Raw genomic sequence first — 15,987 nt, forward strand, 5'->3', positions numbered from 1 at the left:
ACTGTGCTCTTATTGTCCTTAAATGAAATGTGGTATTTGTAGTTAACTGGAGTGATAGAAATGAAAACATCTTACTGTTCTGCACTAACCTGGCTAATGAAGATGGACATACACAATACAGTGTGCTATGAGGGAAATATTGTCTGGACACCAGCACTATGGTCTGCTCTTATTTCGATATCCAACTGTACGTGGTATACACTGGCCCTTGTTTTTGTACGTGAGGCACCCTACCAATGAGCAGACCATATATATTATGCAGGGGAATAAATGGGGATTATTATGGATGCAGTGTCCATTTATTGTTAACAAGACCTAGCAAGTAGCTATTGATGAATTATCAATCAATAAAGTGAATAACTACTTACAAAAACAGTTTATTGCACAGTGTATCTTAATTATACATTTATAGGCTTATCTGTCAGAAATTATGGAATTTTGAACAAAAACTCTCCTTTATCATTATAAACAGTTTTACCCTTTTGGTATATTTGACCGTCTTTATGTAATTTTTGAGGAATGTCAATATTTAATGTCACATTATTATTCAAATTTTCACTCTGCACAGATGGATTTGACTTACTTTGATCCTTGAATTTAGAGTTTGAATCTTTGGGTTTAAAACAAAATATTAATAGTTCTTGTGGGTCTATTCTCTCTTTTTCTTTTTTCAGTGAAGATTTTCTTGTAAGTGATAATTGTTGATTGTATTTGGGGTACTTTTTCAATAAGTCAGAAAAAGGGGTAGGTCTGAATTCATAAAAATTAGTTTTGTTCTCTTCACTTTCCTCCTTGGGGAAAGGTAAATCAGCATTACCAGCGGCATTAAAAATAAATTGCAGTCTTTGGTCTTTTACCACACTTTCCTCCATTTTATCAGCTATTTCTATCCAATTTTTGAACACCTTTTTATCATGCCTCTCTTTTTGTTCTTCTGTAACTCCAATAAATTTTGATTTTACTATCTGGGTGACACCATATCTTGACACCGGAAAAACCTGGGTTAATCTATTTATAGACCATTCATCTGGATATTCTTTATGTAAATATCGGATTTGATCTTTGGCCTTCCATGTTAAAAGGTTTTCTTCCTTTTCTCCTTTAAAATATTTATGTTTTAAAATTTGAAATTTTAACCGTTTTCTGTTTTTTTCATCAATTCTGCAAATAAAATAAAAACATAATATAAGCAATATTTCTCTTGCCAACCAAATGGAATAAAAAATATAAAATTTAAAAAAGAAAAGAAAAAAAAAGGCATGACAATACAGTGTTTTGTAAGCAACTAGTTATGAAATCATATTAAACAAAATAAAATGAAGCAAGCTATTCATGTTACCACATGAATATTCAAGATACCCTTCCTTTTTTGGGTGGGTATATCTCTAGTCCTTTCTTATAAAAGTTTTAAAGACTGCGATTTTATTATTTTTATGCAATAGCTCTAATTTATGTAACATAACAAATGACGTGTTAAAACTATGGAAGCCTATAACTACCATTCATAATTTCTACTTTTTGCCTCTTCAGAACAGGAAAGTCGAAAAGTCGAAAAGTAGAAGTTACGACAAAATGTGAGGCGACAAGACGGTATACAAGCCAAAATCAACTCGAAAATAGGAAATTAAGAAATAACACACCGCGATAATAGCGCCCCCCGTTTTTTCTTAATTTCTACTTTTCGACTTGCATTTTGGCTTGTATACCGTCTTGTCGACTTTCGACTTAGTCATATTTTTGTATTTATTGATGTCAGTAAGAAGGCGCCAACACGCTATACAAGCCAAAATGTAACTCGAAAAGTAGAAATTAGGAAATTAACACACTGCGCTATTAGCGACCTATGATCTGTCGTACTGTCGACTTTTCGAAAAGTCGAAAAGTCGACAGTACGACAGATCATAGGTCGCTAATAGCGCAGTGTGTTAATAGTTAAGTTGTTGTAGTCTCTGCCTTCCAGGTCACATTTGAATACGCGCAATTCCCGTTAACAAAAATGTCTGTATGCGCGTATTCAAATGTGACCTGGAAGGCAGAGACTACAACAACTTCCTAGGCGAAAAGTAGAAAAGTCGACAGTACGACAGATCATAGATCGCTAATAGCGCAGTGTGTTAATTTCCTAATTTCTACTTTTCGAGTTACATTTTGGCTTGTATAGCGTGTTGGCGCCTTCTTACTGACATCAATAAATACAAAAATATGACTAAGTCGAAAGCCGACAAGACGGTATACAAGCTAAAATGCAAGTCGAAAAGTAGAAATTAAGAAAAAACGGGGGGCACTATTATCGCGGTGTGTTATTTCTTAATTTCCTATTTTCGAGTTGATTTTGGCTTGTATACCGTCTTGTCGCCTCACATTTTGTCGTAACTTCTACTTTTCAACTTTTCGACTCTCGTGTTCTGAAGATGCGAAAAGTAGAAATTATGAATGGTAGTTATAGGCTTCCATATAAAACAATCATAAAATGTCACTTCTCAAACAGCATACTGAGATATATTGGATATAGTAGCCTAGGCACTATTGTGAGGCTTAGATCTATAATTTTTAGACTTTATGTGGTTTATTTACAGGAGTCCTGCATCACGGACGTTTGTTTATGACTTAATTATTACACATCAAATTTAAAGTTGGAGTAGTTCCTTTCAGAATGGCCTCTGGACGAACAGAGTACTCGGACCGTTTCTGCGGTCTGTGCTTATTAAGCTCTAATATGAAAATTTCACTCAATCCCACCTCCGTTCTAAAGGTATTTTGGGATCCTTACCTTCTTTTCTTTACCGTAATTCTTTTTTGTTTACCAAAAGGAATCATTTCCCTGACACAAATTTAAAATCATCCAACAGTATTGTCAAGTAGAATTTTGTGATTGAAAAACATAAACAGAATATATTTGAATTGGTCCGCAATTTGAAGCCTGAGTCTTGTATTGGCGGATCAATTCAAACGTAGCATTACGGTGAAAAATAGAAAGTAAAGACCCTAAAATAGTCTTAGACAAACTTCATGTAAGGCTTAGAACAGATGTGGGAGTAGAGTATTACAGGTATTAGCAGTATTGTCATATTGCAGTTTAATAAGAATGGTCAGACTGTCAGAGGACTTTATTTATTCCAAAGCGGTAGCATGATTAACCCAGATCCACCATTATTTCAACTCAGATAATAGTAATTTATCACTGTTCGATAATATACTGTTGGCATTTTTAATTTAAAATCGTAACAATTGTGTCAAAATGTGATTTCCAATCAACTTTGGAATTTGTAACCAAATTACCATTATTTTAACTCATTTGTTTCAAAAATGGCCCTCAAAATGCAATTTCCAAGTAAGCGATTTCGTGCAATAAACGAATTACGTCCCTTTGCTACAACTTCCAAACTTGCTTGGAAATTGCATTTCCTGGGGGAATTTTGAGACAAAAACGTTACGATTCTAAATTAAAAATGACAATGTGGCATAAGTTGAAATAACGGCGAATGCTTACTAGTCCGCCAGTTCACTATTATTCTTATTTTTATGACTGGTGATCATCATGTAAATGCACACAAATAACGAACTCTGACAATAATACTAACGCAGCTCCTAACCAAGGAATATAATGCACCCACTCTGACAATGACACAACAAATGCAACCACCCTGACAATGACATAACACACTCACCCTGACAATGACATAATGGCACCCACCCTGACATAATGCACCCAACCTAACAATGAAATGTAACAACGCACCCACCCTGACAATGAAATCTATCAACGCACCCACCCTGACAATGAAATGTAACGAGGCACCCACCCTGACAATGACATAATGCACCCACACTGACATTAAAATGTAATGCACTCACAGTGACAAGATATACAGTCGTCATCGATCTGAGGTATTTGAATTTAGGTTTTATCATTCGTTATGTCAGGATTTATGTGATATCCATGTATGTCTTGCATTTTTCAAATCCTGGTAGTTGTTTCGATTGATCAATATCTTCTATATTCGAAATATCGTTCTAATGGTTTGTTATATTTACAGTATTGTGATGGTGTGCTCATATAAAAAAATGTTCTGAAACCGTTCTGTTGATACCCAAGTAACAATATTTTGACTCTTGACTTCCCTGTCTGACCGTGACCTTTGACCATGACAAAACATGGCCTAACAGCTTCAGTAGATATTTATTGTATTTTTTATAGCGGCGCATTAGTGCACCCACGGGCTAGTGCCAGTAGGAGTAGACCCCTCTCGAAATAATGGTAGATATAGGAAAATTGTCCTACTTCAAAGTAATAATGATATATACCTTTTAGCATGTTTCTTAATATTAGGATCCCTCAGATTTTCATTCAATGTTATTTGATCTTCTGTGAATTCCAATTCAAGTTCATCTTCGATTTCATCCACCATGTTCCATTCATATTTATCAGCATTACGCTTATTTAGTTTTTCAGGAAGGATTTTTATTTGACCAGGTCTGCTTGAGCCCCGTAAATAACGCACTGGCATCCATTTATAATGATGTAAATTTGAATTATGTAATATATTTACAGAAAATCCCAGTTTTTGGTACACATTCCTTAAAATAGAACCCATTTTGCAAAGGGAGGTAATGCTACGGGTTCTTGAGCCGTCTAAAAATTGAGCACGGATTCTTGAGAATCAAATGCGTAACAACAGAAAAGCAGACTCGTCAACATGCCCATAGTTGATTTGTATTTTTGTATTTTTCCGTAAAGACAAAAGCGTAGTCTTTTAACAGATTTATTGGCATCAATATCGATAGTGACTGTGAAAGCATTTCAAATTATGAATGATCCAAGTCCATAAAAAAAGTATGATGTTGGATTATTTCCGGTTGAAAGCTTCTCCTGTCAATAGAAACAAGAACAATCGAACAATCCGGGAATAAAAGTCATAAAGAGATGAAATTGTAATTTTATTAAAAATGGAAAACCAACCACAAAACCCAACACCAACCAGTACATCATATCCGATTCCTGCTTATGTACTCGACGATCTTTGCAGGTGTTTATACTTTATTTATTCGATAGAGTGGTCCATTTTAAAATTTAGAACTGATCATCGATATGAATTATATCATATTAAGTTAATATCCGATTGACTTTAAATTCCTACACAGTGTTTAAGGTTATGAGTCGAAGAAGTCTATTGATTTTCAGCGATTTCCAATAATTACTGCCAGAGTTATGGCCCTTGATCACTTCATAAAATCTTATGGCGCTCTAGAGGTGAAAGATACATGTAGTATCCAATGGCAAGTGACTTTAAATTTATACATTTAAGGTCATGAGGCGAAGAAGCCTATTGACAATCTGTTTCACAGAGAATTACGAGTCTCGTATAATATCTCTGTCATAGATGACTGCCTTAACATGTGCTGTCACAGCACGCGGTGTGAATCATTGGCTGAATGGCGCGTGCATTGTTTACATAAGACATAACTGCTTCGGAGAGAATGCTGCATTTTAGTCAATTTAATACCCATTTACACTAAATCGGAAATAATTTTTACCTACAAATACGTCAAACGCCTTTATTTATTTTTCCAATATATACAAAAAATGTTTTAGAATTTAATTTGTCGCAGGAAAAAAGTTAATATTTCTAGCTCATTAAGCCGCATCAATGTCATCCTTATCAGTGATTGTCGCGGCCAATCAAATATTCACTGCGGATCAGTGTGGCCTATTGAATTTTAAGTGATTTCGGATAATTACTGCCAGAGTTATGGTCCTTGATCACTTCAAAAAATTTGTGGACGTTCTAGAGGCTAAAGTTTATATCCGATTGACTTTAAATTTATACGCACTGTTTGAGGTCACGAGACGAAGAATCCTATTGATTTTCAACGACGTCCGATAATTACTGCCAAAGTTATGGACCTTGATCACTTTGAAAAATCTTGTGACGCTCTAGTTTATATCATCCAATTGACTTCAGATTGATACACAGAGTTTAAGGTCTTGAGACAAACAGGTATATTGATTTTCAATGAATTTTGATAACTTGAACAGCTAAATCCATGATATTATAAGTTTTGTATACTTAACATTAGCATGGGGAAGAACTTTATAAAAACCAAGCAAATCCTAATAGTTTTCTGATAAAATATGCGACAACTCTTGTTGACTGCCCAGACAATTTAGCTGCTGTGGACGTATGTTTCATTGCCTTGCAACCTATCTTTTACCTATTTCAGAATTATACCCCCTCTCCCACATGGCCAAAATTGAAGGAGAAAATGGGTTAATTTTATACGACTCAAATCTTTAGTAAATTGATAAAAGACCAACTGACATTAACCCAGGGATCTTAGTCGGCTGTTTTTTGTCGGCTTTAGCTGATTGATCTTTAATTTAACAGATTGGTAAAACAATCAACTGGCCACTATGGTATCATAAATCAATCTACTTTCGGCCGATTTACAAATTTGGAGGTTGTGTATACAATAGTGACTTTGCCAGAGGCTGTGGAAATCCTGTAAAAAAATTGAATACTTCATTTGTTCCACATTTTGCTACCTTGTGGCACAGTGTGTGTCGCACATTGTATGTGATGCTAAATTCATAATCTACACTAAGAGTTGTTTTGGATTACAAAGGTAGAAGAGTTCTACTCCTTTTAGAAATGTGAGTTTAATAAAAAGAAACCAAAAAACTGAAAAAAATTATTGAATTTATGATCCGTTTCAGCACCCTAATTTCAAATGGCCATATCTCAGCAAGTTTTTGACCTAGAGAGGTATAATTTTGGATTTGTTAGCTTAAGGCAATATACAAACATGCATTTTTTTTTTATTTTAAATTTGTAGGGGGTCATGTTCCCAACTTTCTGAAATTTGGTCCTCTTGACATTGAATAACCCCTCTAGTAATTTTTACTGGGATGGGATTTTTTTACGGCTAAATGCTCACTTGTCAGTCCCTGTGAATGCCTGTATAATGTAACAAGACATTTCAGTGAGAAAATAAGGTCTTCCTTACCCCGCTAGAGGCGAAACATTTTATCATTATAACCAGCAATATTTATTCAATACATGTATATATATGAGATTTAATGAAACTCAAAGAAGCAATGCGACTGCTGTTATCATTAATGTGATCAACTTTTGGGGGTTGAAACATGATTCCCAACTATTGGCTTATTACATTCAAATTAAATATTGATTTGTCGAGAAAGTTCATCGGGATTTTCCGGCGTGGTCTCCCCTTGTCAGTGGTGCAGAACGGAGGGCCTGACAAGGACAGCTGTCTAGTCATTTGGATGATACGAAAAACCAAGGTCCCGTGTAAACATTCGAATGCACATAAAAGATCCCTTGGCAGTTGGAATTCGATATAAGAGTAGGCGATAGTGCCGCTGCCCAGGCAAAATTTTCCTCATAACACACTGTATGGCGTATGCCCGTCTTCATTAGCCCAGTATAGGAGCAGAACAGTAGGACGTTAAACCCCATTTCATTTCATTTCAAATTAAATATTGACTGATGTCAAAAGTTTAATAAAGGATTTTTAGACATACAAAGTCCAGTAGTGACCGTAAAAGATGTGATATACATTTACATAGCATGATCTTCATTTTTTGCAGTCGATTCATCATAAATGTGCCAGAAGAAGAGAGACAGGAATCCATTCGAGTATTTTTCCAGATAGAATTGGCTCATTGGTTTTATTTAGATTTCTATTGTGCAGAACAACCCGAGTTACGTACATGTGGGATCAAAGATTTCTCAGTACAAAATATCCTTTACGTATTATTATTATTAGATAATACATGTACAAGTATGACGTTATAGCGCACAGTAGTACAAAGAAGGGACATAACTTGAATATCAAATCGGACAACAATAACTAGGCCTATATGCAATGAAACTACTACAATTTAGCATTTAAAGCTGGCCGATATTTGTCAATAAAATATGCCTCATTGGCTTCTAATTATAAATCATTAATATTGCTAGTTAGATTTTAGTTGTACATGGGAAAAACGCTAAATTTGCAACCACCACAAACATCTTTTTCCAAAAACTTTTATATTTTTGTGTATTTAATATCTAAGAGTTGTTATCTTTAACTTTTTATATATCTTTATATATATATATGGTTACTGTATTCTACTAATTTCAAAAATAAAATCATATTAAGGTGATGTATAAATATTATATCTGATGAGATAACAAGGGTTTCTCTTTGATAAAAAAAATGATAAATCAGCCATGTGTACACACAAGTCTGCCAAGTTCACTTGCAGACTAATCAAAATATTGGATTCATTGTTCTTTCTTAGTACTTTGTAACTGTTATACATCATTCAAACAAAGTGTTGGTCAAGTCACAGTAGTTCAATATCAGTATAGTCACAGAAACTGCAAGTTGAAATCATGAGATGACAATATCAAATTGTAACAACATGCGCAGGGCACATGAGCCCACTTCATTAAGAATGTCTGCTTTTTTGTTCAGTCTATTCCTGATCCATCACGAGAACTGGAACCTTTAGTTAGTAATGATTAAGGAGCTGATAATGCTTGAAAACATTGCTTCTGCAATGGTTAAAGAGCTTATAATGCTTGAAAACATTGCTTCAGGAATATGTATGATTGTTGGAACCATTATTTCAAAATAGTTAAATGTGTAGGTCACATGTATGAAGTGTATAGACAAATTTCCTTAACACCGAGAACTATTCAAACATTGCCCTGTACTAACAGGCACCCAAGAGGAAGTGGAAAAGAAATTGGCTGAATGGAAAGCATACAAACTGAGTGTTCCTACCTATGGTGCTATCATTCTAGATCCTGAAATTAAATTTGTAAGTAGTCCAAAGTTGTCGAATTACAAAATTGGGTAGGCAAGGAGTGATGCATAACTTCTAAAAGTGTCATTATAAGCAAGTGTGTTAAATTTCAAGGAGAAATTATAAGTTTCAATATATGCAGTAAATTTGTTGTAAAACCATTTGGCTTCAAATGAAATTTATGTATTATACAGGACACAGGTTTGTATGTAGATGTCTAACCTGTATGATATCAAGTCTTTTTCCTACAACAATTTTAGTACAATGTACTGATAACCTTTTTACTGCAATTACTAAAGTAATCAATTCGAGCCTCCGATCTGGTATTGTTCCTGACTCCTTTAAAGAACAATATTGGTGTCAGTCATTATCACAGATGTGATAGAACTGGTTAAACACGTTCCAAATATAATTTTAACATAGATTATTGCTACGATAGATGCGTAATAAAGGTTTCAACAATCTGAAGTGACGAACGCAAAAGGAAAACACGAGTTATCCCTCTGTATAACTGACTGAAGTGATGAGTGATAACAGATACATTGTACATGGGCGAATTTCTGCTCACTAATAATTCCTTCGAAGACCAAAAGTTGTTGTGTGAGACTGTGAGATCTGACAATTCATAAAAAGAATTGACCGTCACTAGATAAGAGAACACGAAAGAAAAATAGAAAAAGTCTGTGCATTACCATGTTTTTATTAAGTATAGAATGAATAAAAACAGGGGAATATACATCAATTATTTGTGGACACTATACAAATCACAATTTTTATTCGATATTGGAATATATTGGACCATAACTTCATGGATTATGGCCCATGTTTTTAGCTTGTGGACACTCTAGAGGTCACAATTTTCATCTGATTTTGCTGAAACTTAAAATGCATTTTTATAACCCCAAGGATCTTGGTTCCTTTCGATATTTGCGCATATCAGATCGTAACTACCTGAATAATGGCCCCTGATTGTACGAAAAATCAAGTTTTTAGCTTGTGGTCCCTCAAGAGGTCACAATTATTATCCGATTTAAAAAAACGTTTGAATATATCACCGTTACACTGTAATGATGCTTTAGTTCAAATTTCGTGAAAATCGGACCAAAATTGATGGACAAAATGGACACCCCTTGAACGCAAATAGTGTAAATGTATGGTATATCAAGGTTCTGGACCCGCTAGAGGTCACAATTTTGATCTGATTTTGATAAAACTTGATATACATATTTATAACCCAAAGATCTTGGTTCCTTTCGATATTCGTGCATATCGGATCATAACTTCTTAAATTATGGCCTTTGATTATATGAAAAATCTTTTTTTGTTTAGCTTGTTCTCTATCCATCTCTTGCAAAATATGGGCGTATCCTGCCTAGCAGACGTTGGTTGTTTTGTGCATACTTTTAAAAAAAGGTATGGTTATTGCTGGTACAGGAGGTAGACTATGTTACTCAGTCATATTTCTGAGTCTAAAGTAACTCCAAAGAAGAATTCTGTGTTCAGTACTACTACCAGTAGAGGGGTATTACATCAAATATTTTGGAACTTTATCCAAACATTAATGGCCATACCAAAAGTGGTCCTCAATAACAAAATAATATTGCTCACAGATTGAGTACTCAAATGACTCCTTGCATGTAAGTATAGATGTTAATATTCTATTTCAGTGTTTGCTGGTTCAAGGATGGTGGGTTAAATCAAGTTGGGGATTCCCTAAGGGTAAAGTAAATGCTGCAGAGGCTCCACATGATTGTGCCAGTCGAGAGGTAGGTAATGAAAAGTACCCCTGTTGATAAAATTTGTCAATCAGAAACAGAATATACAGGTTTTACACAACACAACAATGTCAATTGTTCCTGCCACCCTGTCACATGGTGGAAGGCTATTAACAGTGCTTAATTTCATGATAAGACTGATGGAATATACACATGCTACTATGAAAAGCTTTAAAATCTGTTATTAAATGTTTTAATATGATATCCGGTATTTATTAAATGAGTTTATTTTGTTCTTAAAGTCCTTGTTGATCGATTATATGCTTACCTATTTCTTGTACAGGTAATGGAAGAGACTGGATTAGATATAAGTAAGCTTGTTGATAAAAATGTCTTCTTAGAAACTCATATGAATGGACAATTAAACAGACTATATATTGTACCAGGCGTGCCTTTAGATACTCATTTCCAGCCCAAAACAAGAAAAGAAATAAAGGTATGTTGATGTTTACAACATGTTTAGTAATACTTATAGATGGGAGATTTGTAAAAAGATATTAATCCTTGTAGATAACATAGTGCATATTTAGAATGACTGTATATTGAGAGGTTGAATAAATTTCTGCTAGCTTTACAAGTTGTGGTCTAAGGGGAGATAACAGGTAAGTGGAAGAGTTATCTCCCCACCTTTGGGATATCAACTGCAAGTCAACCACTTGTGAAAATATATTGCTTAAGAGAATGTTTTAAATACTATTACTATGCACTGGTACACTATTGTTTTCAACATTAACTTTTATATGCACACACTCTACAGGTCAGGTTTTGATCTTTTTACTACAAAACTTGCCCAGAATGTTGAAGGAGGAACTCAATTGAAATTCAGTTACTGCCCTGGTCACCCAAACTTTGGGGATGCTAGATTTTTAGTTCAGATTCCAGAATGTTCTGAATTGACAGAATTGGAATTCAGTCCTGTAACAGTTCTGTCAGTCACAACATCTGAGCTAGTGTGAGTAGAATTGTGATGGTTGGTTGAGATATAGGGGGGTTGGATGGCTGAATGGTTAGCGTGCGCGCGCTGTATCATAAAGTCTGTCATTGAGTCAACTGGCGTGGTTTCGAATCCCCGGTTGTACGTGGCAAGGAGTAGGGTCGCCTGTCCAACCTCGTGGGTTTTCTCCGGGTCCTCCGGTTTCCTCCCACTGCGAATGACCCCTACGCGCAAGCGAATTATGTAAATAAAATTAAACCATATGTTAGTCCCGAAATGACCTAGTTTGTGTCGAGTGGACGTTAAACCCCATTTCTCTCTCTCTCTCTCTGGTTGAGATATTTTCTTATGCACTCAGCGTATGCGTTTTACCCAAAATCTCGCTTTTCAATTGATTGGCACTATTTTTGGGATTGAGATAATTCAATTGCAGAATGTTCTTTCTCAAACTTGCTTTGATTGTTCATCTAGTTCTAAGGAGGGTCCCTGTCGAAATTCAGCATTGTGCAGCAATTTATCTCAGGTTACTGCCCCTGTCACCTAAAACTTGTAAAATACTCTTTCTGGTCATCAATTTTTTGCACAGTTATATTTGCCCCTGAAAACTTGAAAGTCCAATTCAAAAAGCTGCTGGTTGGCATATATTCTGTGTCTGCCAAATTCAGTTAAACTTAAAATATTCAATACCTAAGAAGATTATTTGTCTCCAGTATTACCAGCAAGTATGTACCAATAAATTTATATGTTTTTACTGATTTTATTTTAGAGTATGCAGTGGTTTCCAGTGGATGCTCTACCTTCTAATAAAAGAGATCAGACATGTCGTACACAATTATCAATGAATCCTAATAATTTCTTTATGGTCATACCTTTCGTAAAGTAAGTTATTGTATTTCAAAAATGAACATGAATGTGTTCATAATGCTCTGTACTCCACAATACATAGGGGGACAAATCCAAATAAATTTGGAAGCATATAGGTATAGCAGATTTGGGGTTCACATCAATGTCTAATTAGCATGTACTCCCTGCCCCCCTATAATTTTTGTCAATTAGAAACGTGCAAATAATTACTGGACATAAGGGGATGCAATTCTTTACTAGTCATGATTGTCAGGACTTCTTTTTTCGCAGCACATAATTCTAAAGACCATGAGGGGTGTTGTATGTCCATCTGATATTATACGGTCCTTGATTTGACATAATAATATGCATTGTTTCAAATCCAAAGTATTACTTATAATTGAATGTTTGGTCTGTTACTGTATGCGTTTATATCTGATGTAGGCCTTTACGAAAGTGGATTGCCAGTAATACTGGTGATGCAGTGACGGAAGGAATAAAATCAAAACAAAGAAAAAATCAAGATACTGCTGAACATAGACAAAGACAGAAACGCTTTGCTCAACAAAATATGAATGAACTGTTAGAATTTTTACCAAATCGTAAAGATAGCGGACAAGAAGACTCAGTTCTTCAAAATTTATTTTCTGGTGTACCTAGACAGCAACCAACTCAGTCACCTAGACAAAATCGACAGCAATTTCAAATACTGGTGAGTGCTTATCAAACAGTTATGTATTTTGTACACATATATGTTCTGTGTGTGAATATTTATAACCCTAAGAAATAGTAAATTTTAATTTTTTTTCTAAGTATATTATTTTGATTTGTTATTTGTTGTAAAATTATATATTGAAATGGAAGCCTAGTTTTTGTCATTAAATCGTGTTATACCGAGACACTTGACTGCATCTTGATAAAAGATAAGTATTAAAAACAAGGTTGACTACTAAAATAGTTCCGTCTGTCTGTCAATTTAGTAGATGAATGTCTTGCAGAGATAAACAATTTGGAACTCTATAACTTTGCTTGTATTTGACTGAGGAATGCTGATTATCTTGCTTGGAGTTCTTAATTCTTATTGTGATGGGAGGGATGAAATGACCTTTAAATATGTCCATACCAGTAGGAATGTGGAATTTGTGCTATTTAAACATACATTATGCAAGAGCTAAATCTGTCTATTGCAGGTCTTCTTTTAGGCCTGAAATGTTATCTAAATTATTAATTAGACATTAATTAACGTATCCAGACCATAATCAACTCTCAATGCCATTGCTGGCCTGCGATTTTTACTGGATTTGAATACATTTTGTGATGGATGATTTAACGTCAAAATGGATAATCAAGACTGTGTTTTTTATCGTACCAACTTTAGTAATGATGATCGAGGCTAGGCCTAAAATTCAATCGCTAATATCTTGGTTCAGAGTGGAGCAATTTGATATTTTCAGCATATCCTCTTTACTGTATCTATTTTTTTAACTATTATAGCGAGAACTATCAACTCTTTATCTAATCTCCCATAATGCCCCTTAAATGAAAATCAGCTTTGCATCGTTTTGTTTATCCCCACGCTATTAATATTTTTTCCAGAACAGAGATGGTACTATCAATGGAAATCAAAACACTCGTAGAAATCTAAACAATCAGTTTGACACAACTAATATCAATAACAGTAAGTACACATACTTACAGTTAAACTTTTGGGAGTGATTTGAGTCATTTGACTTTTGGGAGTGATTTGAGTCATTTGACCATATCTATTGATAAATAAATGTATGTATTTTCACTTTTATTATAAACCTTCAAAATAACATCTATTAAATAACATTATTAATTTGGTAATATTTATTAGCAAGAATCCTGTCATTAACCCCTTCTCTTATTACACCAATGTTAAAGCTAGCGTCCTTTTCCATATCAAAGGTGATTTCAAGTTTCCTTGCTTAATTTTTTTGTCACTAAATGTCAACTTATGAACCCTGCTGTTGGCATCATTCCTCAAACAAGCATCTACTGAACACCCCAACATCTAAATCTTTATTTTGTGAATCATTTACCCCTCATGTTTGGAATAAATTATCAATAAACGAAAAGTTTCGGTATTGTTAAAACTGAATTATTTTTGAAGGTTTTTAATTGATTATATATTTGTTTCATATTGTTTTAACCACAACCATATATCATTACTATTTACATTCCAGTTGGATTTTGGCACTATATAAGTTAAATGAATTATTATATTTAAATATGTATATTACCAGTTTATTGTTTTCACATAAAGGTAAGACCGAATAATTAGTTGCATTATATTTAATAACATTATATTGGTCTTTTTAGGTAACACACATCCCAACCCAAAAGAAAGGCACAGAAAATCTCATCAAAAGGATAAATTAAATTCTGAGTCATGGTTGAACTTTAGACTGGATGCTGATTCACTTTTGGCCTGTATACCTTAATACAGTACTTGGAAATTACTGTGATCAAAATTTCATTATAAGAGAAAGTGATATGTGAAAATGTTGACAATAGACTATGGTATAAATAAGCAGAGACTTATTGGTTGCATAAATGGCGAAATATACTTGGACAGTTTTCCATGATAATCACAAGTAATTAGATCTACTGATAGTTATGTTTCTATTTAATGCAGCCTGTGTTTTAATGTATGGACATATACATTAGATTCTATCAAAGTTGTTCTAAGATTTTAACTCAAGATTGAATCAGTGTTTAGATTTTTCGTTTAAGAATTGGACTACAACAAATAGCCAATGCTTCCAGTGAAAGAATTGAGTACATGGTACATCTACAAACAATAAGAACTTTTTGACACAAATAGATCAAATTAGCAGAGATTTGTTATAAAAATGTGGTCTTTTTATATTAAAGAAGTTTGATTAATATTTTGACCTATTTTACTTTACAATTTGTGTAGCATGTAAGAATTAGTGCTCCTACGGTTAGGACTTTTTGTTATTCGAATAACCGTAGCTAATAACGGGTTTATAAATTGCCAATTGGTATCAATTTTCAACATAAAACAGGCCATGTCAGGACGTGCGAGTCATTGAGTCACTACTTATGATTATGTTTTGAATGGTGGTTACATTTTTTAAAAATGCCAAGAAGTATTTGGATTGGATTAACAATAGCGAAAGCCAGAACAAGGTTCGTCGACTTTGCCGTATGACTAAAAGTATTATTTTTTAGCAGTCGACATCGAGGGTGACACTTACATTCTAAGATTTTCAAACATAAAAGGACAACTTTTGTTGTAAAGAGGAATATAATGGGACACAACTCTTTGTAATAGTGGACATCTCCGAATAACCGTACTGTTCATTAGATAAAGAGCTGGCAGTTCTCACTATAATAATTAAAAACTAGATACTGTAAAGCAGATGTGCTGAAAATTTAGCGATTGAATTTTGGGCCTAGCCTCGATCATCATTACTAAAGTCGGTATGATAAAAAACATAGTCTTGATTATCCATTTCTTGAATGAGCACTGAGCAGCAGATCGGATCTTAATCCAGTAAATATCGCAGGCTAGCGATGCCATTGAGAGTTGATTATGGTCTGGATAAGTTAATTAATGTCTAATTAAT

At 34.2% G+C, this 15,987-nt stretch overlaps 2 protein-coding genes across 2 annotated transcripts; one reads left to right on the plus strand and one right to left on the minus strand.

Moving 5' to 3' along the window:
* Positions 1-361: 361 nt before the first annotated feature.
* Positions 362-4,603, minus strand: LOC126817068 (neugrin). The gene is made up of 2 exons (XM_050543854.2): positions 4,306-4,603; positions 362-1,161 (listed from the first exon to the last, which is right to left on the minus strand). The coding sequence occupies exons 1-2, from the start codon at positions 4,593-4,595 to the stop codon at positions 429-431; spliced, it is 1,023 nt and encodes a 340-aa protein (XP_050399811.2). The 5' UTR covers positions 4,596-4,603; the 3' UTR covers positions 362-428.
* A 253-nt stretch (positions 4,604-4,856) lies between these two features.
* Positions 4,857-15,282, plus strand: LOC126819672 (m7GpppN-mRNA hydrolase). Its single transcript, XM_050547838.2, has 9 exons — positions 4,857-5,027; positions 7,610-7,761; positions 8,706-8,833; positions 10,486-10,584; positions 10,877-11,029; positions 12,294-12,406; positions 12,815-13,082; positions 13,967-14,048; positions 14,714-15,282. Exons 1-9 carry the CDS (start codon positions 4,948-4,950, stop codon positions 14,833-14,835), a joined length of 1,197 nt encoding a protein of 398 aa, XP_050403795.2. The 5' UTR covers positions 4,857-4,947; the 3' UTR covers positions 14,836-15,282.
* The last annotated feature ends 705 nt before the right edge of the window (positions 15,283-15,987 follow it).

This window comes from Patella vulgata, chromosome 4 (genome assembly GCF_932274485.2).
Source record: "Patella vulgata chromosome 4, xgPatVulg1.2, whole genome shotgun sequence".
NCBI lineage: Eukaryota > Metazoa > Mollusca > Gastropoda > Patellidae > Patella > Patella vulgata.